This window comes from Hetaerina americana, unplaced genomic scaffold, assembly GCF_022747635.1.
Source record: "Hetaerina americana unplaced genomic scaffold, ioHetAmer1.1.p SCAF_16, whole genome shotgun sequence".
In the NCBI taxonomy this organism is placed as follows: domain Eukaryota; kingdom Metazoa; phylum Arthropoda; class Insecta; order Odonata; family Calopterygidae; genus Hetaerina; species Hetaerina americana.
This window is the reverse complement of record NW_027286719.1, coordinates 3,664,639-3,679,162: the sequence shown is the minus strand read 5'-3', so window position 1 is coordinate 3,679,162 and position 14,524 is coordinate 3,664,639. Positions and strand designations below refer to the sequence as shown.

General features: G+C 37.2%; 1 protein-coding gene across 1 annotated transcript in view; it reads left to right on the top strand.

Moving 5' to 3' along the window:
• The window catches only part of LOC139687033 (beta,beta-carotene 15,15'-dioxygenase-like), a 57,615-nt gene extending 43,091 nt beyond the window's left edge, over window positions 1-14,524 (top strand). The window contains exons 5-10 of the mRNA XM_071584134.1: window positions 195-351; window positions 1,779-1,978; window positions 2,115-2,228; window positions 4,676-4,825; window positions 7,881-8,084; window positions 14,070-14,524. Coding sequence (XP_071440235.1) covers window positions 195-351; window positions 1,779-1,978; window positions 2,115-2,228; window positions 4,676-4,825; window positions 7,881-8,084; window positions 14,070-14,327 — 1,083 coding nt within the window. The 3' untranslated portion in view covers window positions 14,328-14,524. The remainder of the gene's footprint in view (window positions 1-194; window positions 352-1,778; window positions 1,979-2,114; window positions 2,229-4,675; window positions 4,826-7,880; window positions 8,085-14,069) is intronic.

The following is a 14,524-nucleotide window of genomic DNA, read 5'->3' as shown; positions in this document are numbered from 1 at the left end:
CATTTTTCCTTTGCCCACTAATAGCTAAGGTTTTCTGATAGCCATAGATGCTCATAGATTGAAATTATACCCACCTAACCCCAACCCATAAGATGGAGACTGATTTAAGAGCACATTTTGGAGCAAAAAATTGCATTTTATGGGCTGGGAAATATGATAGTAATAAATTTTGTCTTTTGTTTTTTAATTCTTAGACAGATCTTGTCAAGTTTGTTGGCTTGCATATTGCAAGTTCTCATGTAGTGAAAGATGAAAAGGATATCAGCTATTGCCTTGGATCCTCAATAATATCTGGAATTAAGCACCACATTGTAAGAATACCACAATCAACAGGTGGTAAGGCCAATGATGGTGAGTGGATTTTGCTCTTAAATCTTTGATGCTTTCATCTAACCATACCAAGTATTATAGCTGATAAATTCATTGCGCACTTGGTTGTAAAATTTTCATTTGATTACGCTGTATAATAGTTTATCATTTAAAATCACCAATTCAAGGTAAGGTTAGGGCATTTTAGGTTTTACTGCTGCTTATCTAAGACAATTTTGAAAGATATCATATAAAGGTAGATACATGGTATACGGAGTATGATGGAGAGATGAGCCCTAAAAGTAATTGGAATTAACTTCAAGGCCAAGAGACTGATAACATGCTGTATGTTGAGAGCAGGTGGCCGCGTATTAGATGTGATGCAAGAAAAGCTAAAATCAAAAGAGGAGTAAGGCAAGGTTGCTGCTTATTATCAGTGTTGATATTTAATGCAAGTATTGAAAAGGCAATCACTGAGATCCAGAAAAATATCAGAGAGCACACAGTATGATTATAAGGAGAAAGGGTAAATATCCTACAAGTATGATATGCAGACGGCATATCATACTTGCAATAGGAATTTGGAAAGACTCGTTTGAAAAAGAGGAAATATTCCGCCCTTTAAGTAGTAAGGATAAGGTAATGATGGTAAGAGCAAGAGGGCCATAGCAACCAAAATAAGAATGGCTAGAAAATCTTTCTTTCAGAGAAGGCATACTACCAAAGGCAAATAGTATGATCATTGGCATGCGTAATCTATTCATTCAAACATATGTGAAGCCGCAGTCACTGAGAAAAGACAATTGGAGGTGATGGAAATGTGATGCTAACAAATAATGATGAAAATAAATTGAACAGGCATAGTAGGAAATAAAGTCTTTCAAAGACTGGGTAAAGAGAAAATATGGAGGGCAGTTACAAGGAGAAGAGGAAAACTAATTGAAAAATTCCTGAAGACCATAATTAATGGAAATATAATAATAATAATATTTTATTGTCCACTGACCATACATATCATGTAGAGGGGGAGAATTACAGCAGAATGCTGAGGATGATTGAACAATGGGAAGCAGGTGATGGAAAATTTCAGTGCAGGGAGCAATGAAAAAATTGGGGGGGTTAGCAGAGTTGTTTGGAAAAGTGCTGCAAACCAATCCTAGAAATATTTTTCAAGTGATCATAGGATAAATAATTATTTTCATGCCACTATGTCATTAGATGCCACAGACAAATTCATTCATGTACAATATGCTTCAAGAGCATATGATCAGCATTAGAAACTTACTGTTAATATCACTTTTGAAAAATAATTTAATGGATTAATTTGCAATCATGTTTTCAGCATCAAAATACTTATTTTTGATATTGCTTATGTTAAATCTTGTAATTGTAATTCTCATTAATATATAGGTTAACATTCTAAAAAGCTATTTTTCTTGAACTGATGGCAAACCTAAATCTTTTCACAGCATGGAAAAAATCCAAAATAGTGGCAAGTATTTCTTCACCATATAAAGTGAGTTACAACTATTACCACAGTTTTGGGATGTCTCCAAATTATTTTATTCTCATTGAGCAGCCCATGTTGGTCAATGCAATGAAGCTGCTAACTCTTCCAGTTAAAGGAAAAGCACTTAAGGAATGCATGGAATGGCACCCTAATGAAATTGTAAGGACATTAGCATGCATGCCTGATTCTTCATTTAATACTTGTTCTGTGCATTGATTCATAAAATAATCATTTGTAGTGGTTCATAGTCTTTGATGCCTTCTTGGTGTAAGTGTACTTCTTTCCTCATTTACAGAACAGATTTGTTGTTATTGAGAAGTCAACTGGTAAAATAATTCCAATGAAATATAAATCATCAAAACCTTTCTTTGTTTTCCATCATATCAACACCTATGAAGAAGATGGTCATGTGAGTAAATATTTTTTTCTCAAGACTTTATCCTTACTCCAAGTGCTTACAAAGCATAAATGGTTTACTTGCTTTGTGTATACATCATAAATTGAGCCCTGACATAGGGATGTAACAAATAGGGTTTAACTCTTTCTCTGCATTTCTCTCTCTCTCTTGGGATTGACCATCCACATGCAGTGGAATAGTGATAGTTACTTTGTCTGCATAGCTGTTCTAGTGTAAAAAAACAATCAATAAAAAAAATGATTTTAGATCTTCAAATCATTTTTGCAATCATTTCACTATGGAATATTTTGCAAGGATTAACAGGCTTGTTGGTGGGTAGTTGGAGTTGCTCACAGTATCCTATTGGGTGAACATAAAAGTGCATTCACTGCAGTGAAAAGGCTAATTATTATTATTGGTAATCTCCTGGTTAAGGTAGGTTTTTGATGTAAACAAGCTACCAAGATACGAAAGGGTACCGTAACAATTTCCTTACCTTTTTCCTAAAAAATGCAATCCAGCATCCAACACTAAAGTAGAGCCTCTTCTATTTCACAAACTGCCTTCTTCCCTTCATTCCATCCAACATCCTTAACTTATTCCTGCCCCTTTCTCATTTGCCTTTATCGTCTTCAACATTTTATTGCCAATCAAAATAAATTCTATTCAGAAACTAGCGGGCCATGGAATGGCCCCATGTGCATGCAAAAATTTTAATTGTCTGGTATTTTTCTGACTGGAATTTCCTGAAAAATGACCCTTCTCCTCTGTACAATGGTAAACTGCAGCTAATTATAATCATAATTTATATAGATGTAACCAATAAAGATGGAAGGAATTTACAGAAGAACTGCATGGTACAGAACTTAGGCTAGCAAGGTTAGAAATAGAAAGAGAATATGATATAAATGAATATTGGTTAGGTCCAGCCATACTCACAATGACATAGAAAGGGTATTAAGGAAATGAAATCAAATAAGCACATGGGGTTAGACAATATTCCTGCGGAACTACTTGAAGGTTTGGGAAAATGTGGGAGAAAGTTTTTATGGATTAATTCATAGCATTTATGAGAAAGGACTCTGGCCAGAAGACTGTGAGATCAGTGTTAGTTCCTATTCCAAAAAAGGTAAAGCCTACTTCATGTGAGGACTACAGCACAATAATTTGATTCTGCTCATAGCCGAAGTGGTTCTCAGTATCATCAACAAAAGGATGGGGAGAAAGGCAAATAGTTTCTTAGGAAATGATCAGTTAGGTACAGGAAGGGGAGAGGCATGCATGATGCCATACAGTAATGAGATCTCTTGGGAAAAACTAATGAGTATATTGTAGAAAATAGGAATAGATTGGAGGGATGGGAGGCTAATCCGCAACCTGCATGTCTCATATTGCTCAGGTGAGAGTGGGGACATAGAGTCTGGATGGGCAGTGTTAAGGAGAGGTGTAAGGCAGGGTTGCCCATTATCACCTGTGCTCTCTAACATATATTTGGAGGAAATAATTGAAGCGGCATGGGAAGAACTGATGGTAGGAATGAACGTTGGCAGGGAATTCATAAAATCAGTTAGGTGCATTGATGAATCCAACTGTTGACTGGCTTTGTCAGTCAGCCGAGGGGTTGCAAGCATTGCTAAATGAATTGGAAATTTATTGCAATAGATATGGGATGATTATCAATATTAATAAAATCAGGATTATTTTCCCAGAATGAGAAAGGCTAAGTCAATGTTTAGGCAAAAACTAGAGCAGGTAGAACAGTTTACGTATCTCAGAATGGTTTGGATCAAAATGATCGAAGTGTTAGGGACATAAGGAGGTGAATTGCATTAGGCCAAGAAGCTTTCACAAGGAGGGAATCAATGACAGAGAGGTTGAGTAAGGATGTTAAGACAATGCTCGACAAAACTTTTATGTATGGTGTGGAAACATGGTCATTAAAGCTGGATGATAGTCTTAGATTGAAAGCTTTTGAAATGTGTGTGGAGATGGATGGAGTAGAAAGGGAAACAAATGAGGGAAATGAAACAAATGAGGGAAACAAATGGACAGAAAGGGAAACAAATGAGGAGGCACTAGGTATGGTGGGGAAGGAGAGGGGTTTGTTGGGAGAAATCCTAAAGAGACAGAAAAAATGGATGCAAAGCATATTGGTTGGCAATGGGATGTTGAAGAGTGTGATGAGGGGAGAATATTAGGAAAATGAGGAAGGAGCAGGTAGGGATGTTGGATGGACTGAAGGGAGGAAGGAAGTATACAGAGATGAAGAGTGTCTTGTTTTAGAGTAGGATATTGGGTTGTCTCTCCTTAGGAGAGACATGCAAAATATTTAGTTTTTGTCCATCCAAAACCTACCTTAACCAGTAGAATACCTCTAAATAAATAAAAAAATAGATATAAATATTTCAAAATAGGCCAATATAGAAATAGTAAATAATAAATGCATGTTAATTTTTCAGTTAATTGTTGATGTTATTGCATACGACAGCCCAGAGCTGCTGGAGAAGCTATATTTAGAAATACTACGATCTTCCGAATTCTCTTATTCCGATCTGGGAGGAGGTAGAAGGTTTGTCCTTCCACTACCAAAGCAAAATGAAACTGTAAATGTAAGTATGATATGTAACTCATATTTGTAAGGCCTATCCCAAAAGAAATAGGACTGAGTTGATTAAAAAAATGTATTGCTAGAATTGATACATTCACTCAAAAGTCTTTGAAGTAGCACCCTTGTGCTTCTACACAGTGGGTTTTTTACACCTTGTGTGCCTTCTGGAAAGCCATGCCCAGAATTCTGTTCAGCTCCCTCTTCACGACCTGTTGCATTCTGCCACCAAGCCATGGCAACGACCTTTCAGCCCAGATTTGAGGTGAGGGAAGAGGAAGAAGTCTGGCGGGGCATTATTTAAAATATTTGGATCCTCATTGACATGGGCAAGAAGCTCTTGGTGGATCCATGTGAAAGTTTCCCTTCATTTGCCTAAGAGAACTCACGGCATCAACTTTGCACACACCTTTCTCATACCCATATTTTTGGTCCCAAGTCAATGCACATCACTTTTAAGGATTCCAAGTTCATCATAAACCATGTAAACACTTAATCTGCAATCCCTGTTCAACAAAGCCTTTGCTCTTGCAAGATTTTTGTCACTTTTTGAGGTCCAAGGGTGTCCTGAACGTTTGGTGTTTTCAACATCTTCTCTACCCTTCTGAAGCAACTTGTGCCACTCAAAACACAGGAATTACCCATGGCGTTATGACCATATGCTGACTTGAGTATGACATGAGTCTCTTTCTCGATTTATCCCAGTTTCATGAAAAATTTGATGGCATATCGCTGTCACGGCAACCGGCTTATGATGGGGCGTAAGGAGGTCACGTTATAGAGGTTTTGCAAACAAACGATACACACTCTGCAAAGGCTGGGAGCCAACTGCCACCAGTCTCCAGCCTTTCCTGAGACTCGTCTCCCTTGAACCCAGCCAGAGAATCTGCCGCCTGCCTGTCCCTTCCATCCGGGAAATAATTAGTCCAACTTCTTTTGGAACAAACCTTGTATGTTTTTACAGTAGCAGGATGAGGAAACTTTTTTTTAAGGAAGTCTTGATAAAATATTACTTAGTTGAGAAGCTGTTGTGTTTCATTTATATAAACCATTAGTTACATAATTAGGATGGCTTGTTCTTGATGATGCCATTGTATGGAATGGACTTCAATGCAGGATCAAATTAGGCCCTTTGAGAGGACTTCCATTGAGTTTTCTTTTCATTTCATTATCAGAGAAAATGTATTCATATATATTTCCTTTGCTTCTCTAAACTCTGTTGTGATAGAAGTACATACAGTGGAACCTTGCTTAATGAGCACCTGGCACAGCAAGTAATTCGCATAATTGGCAAAAATATTGGTCCTGAAAACGACTCTCTTAACAAGTTCCTTTTCGCATAATGAGTGATGAGGAGAGGTGGATTCCTGGATTCATTGTCAACCTGCTGCTGGGATTTGTCTCTAGCACTCATTACACTAGCATCTTAGCATTACTAGTGATCACACATTTTTTCAAACTTGTTTCGAAACATATTATAAGTGATTTTTTGTGCAAAGTTTAATAATATTTTATGTATGGTTTTAACATTAAACTTGAAGAAAAGTCCATGGGAAAAAAGCCATGAGAGAACAAAAATAACATTATAAATGAAATGTAAAATCATTGAAAATAGGCAGCAAGGTGTGAGCCTGGCTGATATAGTATGTACATCAACAATCGATTGACATCAACGATTGGCCTTCTTCAAGAATACGGACAAGACTAAAGAGATAGATGTTTCAAATAGAGTGAAAAGAGTATAAACTTATACACTTATGTATTCTCACCATTGATGAAAGGTTGCTTCTCATATGCATGAGTGGAAACCAATTACAATGCAATACCATTAAAGAGGATGTAAATTTTGAGAAGGGGAACAAGATTTTTACTGACCTGGTTAACAAGGTGTCAGGATCATCCATAGCCAAACAAGTACTTAAGGGAAGCTGAGAGTGGTTTGAGAAGTTACCAAGAAGAACCGTCATCTACGGTGCTGTGAGGCATGGTGAAGCAGCAAGCTCTGAGTCAAAGGCAGGAGAGAGCCTCATAAATGACTTCAAAAAGCTCTTATATTCCAAAATTACCTGCACAACATGTTTTTAATTTTAAAAAGACAGTTCTCTTCAAGAAGGAAATGCTGAAGAGAGCCTATATTTGTGCACATAACAGTGGAAGAGAATGCATTGCCTAACTACAAGGCAATGAAAGGCCATCTCAGGCTGCTATTTAGCACAAATGCTAGTGACAATTTGAAAATCAAATCTCTGCTTATTTACCATTTAGAAACTCCTTCAGAAGCCTTCAAGAAGTGTCAAGTCGAAAACAGCTGGCTAAATGAGATGTATAGGTCACAGTAAACTTTTGAATAATGCCTTACATACAAGGTATTGCCCTAATAAGACAGGGGCGATGCTTCTGCCTTATTAGGGCAATATAAATTTATTTAACGATCATTCTGAGTAACATTTTTACCAAAGTTTGAAGTGTTGGGGAAAAAAATGTCTCTAGACAGCATCCTAGTAAAAAGAAATTAGGTAGACATCATAAATAATTAACAATTTATTTTGATTTGATCTTGCTTTTACAAATCGGGTTTGAATTCCTGGTTGCTCCATTCCACAATAGAAGGAAAGGTGAACGTGATCTACGATCCTATGTATGCATAATTTTCTTTGAATTAACCTTGTATATAATTTATTTATTTTCAGCATGGCATTATGCTGGTGTTATGAGGTTCTACTCCATGTCAAAATAAATGGGTGATATTAAATTGTTTCATATAAGGAAAATGCCATCGAGTTAAAATTTACTTGTGCAGGGTACAAAAATTTAAAATTTTACTTGCTTAGGGAATTTTATTTTTACAATTACAACTGGAAAAGAAGTAGGGGCAATAGCATTAATCTTCCAGTACCTAATGCAATAATAAAATATTAAATTGCTGCTTGAAATAGGAACACTGCTATTATATTTACATTAGATAAATGATTCATCCAGATAACATTTTTTGCTAGCATGTGGTTTCAAATCCTAAATAAATTTGGAATGATATTAACAGATTAATTCATTTTCCTCAGGATATAAAACAAAATTGCAATCTTGTGACTCTGAAAGGAACAGAAGCAACAGCAATAAAGAATGAAGATGCCATAGTCCTTACATGTGAACAATTATCAGAACCAGGATATGACCTTCCTATAATTAATAAATCATTTTTTGGAAAAAAATATAAATATTTCTATGCAGTTGGTCTCTTTGATGTTGGAGCATTCCAAAACTCGGTGAGTATTAATTTTATGACATTATAAATTAAATGGGAGAGTAATTCATCCCCATGGGAGCTTGTAATAAATATAGATTGATTGATAATATTTGTCTAGATTAAATTTAATGTATAATTTTTTCAGAAGTTCAGTGAGTCAAAAATTGAAAACAGACCACAGATAAACTACTGGATTAATAATGAACTCCATTGGGGTGAAAATTTCAGTCAATAACATTTTCTTCATAATAAGCACTTTTTAATATATGGTGGAGTTTTTAATTCCTGATCAACCAAAAGAAATCAGTGATAATGACCAGCTATGGGTGTAACTCCAATCTTTGACTGGACAGTGGTGTTGTAATTTCATGGATATTTTTAGCCAAATTTATGGTGCAGCAGGGCATGTACTGTAAAAGTATCTCAATTTACAGTTACACCCAATGGGCTTTCTATTATTTCACTTCCATATTCTTCTGTGCAACAAAAAGCAATGATGAGGAGATGTAAAAGTGGTAGCATTCCAGCCTCTAAAAGATATTCGAAAGAAAAATAATTTTGCAGGCCCTGCAGGTTGTACACTCATTCTTCCATAGCTCTTATGAGGGCATTTTGTTGAGAACCAAGCCCCTTTATTAAAAAACTTCCCCTAGGAAACTTGACTGATACTCCCCAACCCTATGAATTAATTTGTATGCATCTTAGTAATCTCAGTAAATAGCTATGAAAATACCAGTTACCATTTTTATAGGTACTTACTGGAGTTTTTCCTGGAAAGACTTTGTGTTAGGGAGATTATTTAATTTACTCCCTTAAACCCATGTAAAATTGTCCTTGAACCAACCAACTACAAAATATTTTCACAGGCCAAATTTTTCTGAGTAGCTAAGAATGGAAAGGTCATTTTGAACCTCTACAATTAAATACATTCCATAAGAAAGATATGAAAATAACCATGTATAAGTACTATCAACTTTTATATAGAATTGGGGAAAATTTTATTCATGCATTTTATCACTTGTTTGTCATAAGAGTCATCGGAGACTTTCCTTTAAAAAAGATATTACTTGGCTAAAGATTTCTGGGCTATTGCCTAGCACAGAAACGAGGTTTCCTTTGATGTTCAGCCCAATGAAGTCTGCTTGATATTTCTTGCATCCTGTCAGTACATGTATGAAACTACAAGTAAAACTGTACTACTCAATTTGTACTATGGGGAAATTTATTCAAATATAACCTACAGTATTATGGGGATCAGCTACTATTTCTCAAACCATCTTTAAAATGCAAAAGAAAGCTATTAGAATCATCACCAGGAAACCTCATAATGCTCCATCAAGGCCTATTTTCCGTGAATTAAATTTGCTACCACTCCCGTGCATCTACATTATGTTTTTAATTCTATATATAAAAAATAACATTGGCAACTATTCTCTTAACTCTGCCTATCATCATCATTACACCAGAGGCAGGAATGGCATCCATTATGGGAATATAAGAACTAAAGCATTGAAATTAGGACCCAATGCAATGGGCATCAGATTATATAACAAACTACCCAAAAGTATCAAGGATACAAAGGGAACTGCTGCATTCAGGCATAAATTAAAAAGATATCTACAGCACAGTATGTTCTACTCGGTAGATGAATATCTCAACAATATTCCCAATCAGTAAGTTCATAATTTTAGTTTCTAGCAATGGTCGTGGTCTGATTCATGTTGGTGATCAATAATTTTTCTGAATTTGATATTGCATGTGCATGTTACAGTCAATGTTCATGGGTTTGTACCAAACATTTATGTAACTATGAGCACAATTTCTTTTATGTATCTTAATTGAGCCTGTGTCTTTGCTCCTCTTTGACGTGCCTTATATCATGTACATACACCACCCACCTGGTATTTTTGTATTGTGATCTCTGGGAAAATAGAAAGTAATAATAATAATGACAGATGGCCATTGAGGCATTAGAATCTTCACAGCGAGGTGGATTTTTATCTTCAATGAAGACGTAGGAGTGTGCCAGAGCACAGTGCCCTATTTTCAATCACATGATGGGACCTCTTCCCATGTATGCCTTTCCTATTTAAAAAAGGTGGCTATGACCTATTGCCACACAAGAGAGGCTTCCTGGATGTAGTTATCTTTGTGGACCAAATGATCAATTGTTGATGTACTGCACCAAAAACCTCATTAAACAAGAGACAGAAGGTCTTGCCTCTCTAGGCACCATCTAGTTGCCCAATTAGTCAGCAGTTCACCATTCTCTTCATGAGTTTCCAGAGGCAACTACTCTACTAAGATATGGGATATTAGCTTCTGAGTTCCCTCTTCTCCTCCCCAGGCTTTGCAATTGATAACATGATTGATTCCCATCACTTGTCCGGAAATTTTCCTTCCAAAAGTTGGTTGAAGGCAGCTAAAATATCATGGATTGAAGGCTCGGATATATTTTTCAAGAAAACATCATACACACAATCGGTACCACCCTGCTATGGTAGCATCTGCCATAGCAGGGCTGCCATGACATAAATGGTTCATTGTAAAAATGTGCAGAGCACCCTTTTTGAAAATCAAAGCTTCTCCCTCTCAGGATTCCTCTTAGCTATCAAGAAGAGTTGGTGGTAATTGAAGCTGCTTCAGATGGTGGAAAAAAATGGTCCTGTTTTGCTTATATCCAAGGGAGACATTATATTGAGGGGCTTGACATACACACCAGAGATGCAGGATAATGGTCTCATATAGACTCCTTATTTAATAATTTTAGCCCAGAGATGACATGTGGTCAGGGGCTACAGCATAGTAACGACACCACTGCTTTTTTCCTTCCCTTATCTAAATAACCCCAACCCCTGCCTTCAATTTCCCATCCTACCTCACCCTCCTACATAGCCACCCCATCTCCTCTGTCCGAAGCATTTACATTCAACTGCTGCATGTGAACGAAATTTGTACCTGATGTGCCGCTAGTTGGTGAAATGCATTGTATCTTAAAATAATGCCAGTGGGCAAGTACAAAATCTTTTAATATCGATACTCCCTAACATGTCAAGGTGTACTCACTGTTACAATGCACGAGTGTTGACAAGCAGAGCATATGACTAAGCCTATGGAAGGAGAACCTTCCATTATTAGTGTTGAAATGTGTCTTCTTCCTATTATTATTCAACAAAATAAAATTAAATTCATTAATAAAGTTTTCTAAAATCCACCCCCTTTGATCCATGATGGACATAACTCCTCTCCAAAGGGGGTTGTGAGCATTAAAATCAATAGGAAAACCAAATGTTATCACAAGTTGTCTGTTGAGATTCTCAAGATTTCTTGGACTACATGGTGCTCACTCTGGGAGATATACATTACAAATCACTTTGGGGGTCTCCACTGTGAGTTTTTGTTCATTTTGTTGTTTAGTGAGCTAATGAGAGTTAAAAACTTCCTCAGTTGTCTTTTTGTTCCCAACCATAGGCACAATACACCCGTCTAAGTCGTGGAGCCAGTAGTGCACATTTTTCAAGAGTAATTCCATTTCTAAGCTGTTTGAGAATATTTCGGACAACAGGGGTGATAGGGGAGGATCTCATGGCCAAGCCGTCAATTTCTTAAAAAAATAAAACAGTTCCCTCACTCCTCTTCTCCTCCTTCCAGAGATATATACAGTGTCCTCACTCTGTCCAATTCGTGTCGGTTCTTGCCGTCGACGGCCGTCCGAAGTGATGGCCGTCTTGAACGAGCTCCCTACCCTCTTGTGCCACTCAAATACTGAGGAACGGCTTAAGGCAGTGTCCCCATAAGCCTGCTTGATCATATCGAGGGTCTCAGTTTCCGTCTTCCCGAGTTTCGCACAAAACTTCACGGAATAACGTTGCTCTAAATTCAGATTCATTTTGTTTTTCGACGCGGACAAAAAACTTGCTTCACTAAAAACGGTGTCCTCACTCAACGACAGCCCGCAGGCGACTGAGGTTAGTTTTGGTCTGTTGCTAAGAGCCCCCTCCACCTTACCCTGCCAGGCAGACCCCCCTCCACCGCTCCGTTCGCGCCAGAGAAAATCAGTCCTACCACTTTTGGGTGCGACCCTGTATACTGTTTGACTTGTATTTTTACCTGATGATGTTATACTTTAATGAAACCTAGGTAGTAAATAAAAAATTTTTCTATGTGGAAAAGACAAGAGGTTTAATTTCAATTTCAATTGTTAAGAAAAGTTGCCAATGAACACTAAATAATTATGTTTATTGCATAGTTTAATTAGGGGTGTTAGTTCATCACTGATTTTTTCAGTGTCTTGGCATTGTGTAATACATCACCTGCTCATTGCACTGATTCCTCTTCGGGGATAATTGTGAAAATATTCTCGATGTCAAATTGCACTAAAAAGGCCTTTTTGTGGCACTTAACCTATTGTTCCATCAATTTACGCTTGACCATCATGGCTAGTGAATGTGTGGGGGAGCCGATGCCAGAAACCACAGGACATATGGCAGGATAGTTTGTGGATTTTGGGTATGCAGTAACACCTGAGAGCTATAGGATACATCTCTCTGACTTTCCACCTCTTTCTGCTTTTCTTAATTCACTGTTCCTTTGTGCCTGGCAAGACACACTTCTGTTTCCGAAGGGACTCATCCATTTCCTTCACTCAGGAAGAAGTCCCACGTGAAGGGCTAGCAGAGGGCATGATTTCCTGCCCTTTGTAAATATTTTTAGTCAGTGACTCAGCTTTAGGTTACTTTATTCCTGTCTTAGGTAAATTATTATTTTCTGTTGTTTCCTTGGAGGCTTTCAGCTTTTGTTGATTCGGCATATTTTTAGATAGTATATTCTCAGTAGACTTCTTCATTTCAGTGCATAGATCATTCAACTGAATTGGTAATGTAGCCTTCTTTTTGAGCTGAAAAGTATCAGTAGCAAAAGAGTGCGATGACAAATTGTCAGATGCAAATATTCATCTTAACAACTGGATAAATAAGGTTTTCACTTGTGTGATTTTATGGCAATGATTTTGGTTCATTATTCAATGTATGATAATATTTAGAAATTGCGGAAAAAATGATTCAGAGTTTGCACAAGGGACTTATCTATGTCATGCCAGAAAGCTTGCCTTCTTAGATTACAGCAGAATTCAACCGTCTCCTGCCCCTTTAAACTGGTTGACCTTTAGATTTGGGGAAAAGTTGAGCCTTTGCTTGGTTCATCATGGCTTTTTAGTTCGGTGGTGGATAACTTGAGGATGTCGGATTGCTGTGCTGATGTGGGTGATGTATGGATGACAGGGGATGCGATAGGGCAATATCAGGGGGCCCTTGAGTGATCGAGGGGAGATTAAACTATTCAGACATTTTGTTCTCATATATTCTTGTTAGGATGTATTGGTGAGGGAGGCTGGGGTGCATATCAATATTTGCAAAAATACTGTTCCAAATCAAAGCCCAATAAAGGACATAGAATCCCATAACCATAAATTTAACATCCTTTTGTGAACTGGGTATACTATAATAGCACTGTATGGGCTGATTAACTGCAGTGATTTATATGGAAAGGCCAGGGGCCCGGAATTAGCTCACATTGAAAACAAACATTCAAGAAATTCATACGGGAAAAAACAAACTCCTGGTGTTTGTTCATGGGGAAACTACTTCCATGCCAGTGATAACTGAAGGTCACAATCACTCTACCTATTAGTGGTCCCTTTTAGGGATGCTCTGGATAGCCTCCAGTTAAGTAAAGCCACTGCTATATTACAAGCACACAAGTTGGTTTAGAGAGAAATTTAATCACTCGCTAGAGATCAAATTACCATATTCACACTGACTCCCTAGAAGTGGTCTGAAAGTGTTCTACATTCAATCACCACGAGTTCAAACACACCAAAGAAAGAACACACACTCGCTCTGGTATAGGAACTGTTTTCTTTGAAGCGGTATACAGGGAAGTGATGTATGGGGGCATTCATTTATGACCCTCTTGAGAAGAATTGATTTGCTATTTTTATTTCCAGATCGTTAAGGTTAATGTGCATACTCGAGAGATCCTGGTTTGGAAGGAAAGTCCCTACACGTACGCTGGAGAAGTGCAGTTCATACCACATTCTACACCCACTGACGAAGACGACGGGATCCTTTTGTCCTGTATTACAGATGTTAGAAAAGAAAAACCTGACTACCTCTTAGTGCTCAATGCAAAAGACCTCTCAGAAATTGCGAGAGCAGAAGTCTCAGCACATATTCCAATTGCTGTCCATGGTGTATTTATATGAAGGATGTTGGAATGATTAATTTAATATAATACAAAGAAATTTTATTAATGTTGACTGTGTGTTTAATCTTGTTTGGTTTTAATGAGATTAGCTTTAGTTAAGGGAAAAAAATGAATTTGTGTAATAAGTATTTGTTATTTTCCCATTGGGCACACTCGGAATTGAATAAAAATCTTTGTACTCTATGATGAAATATA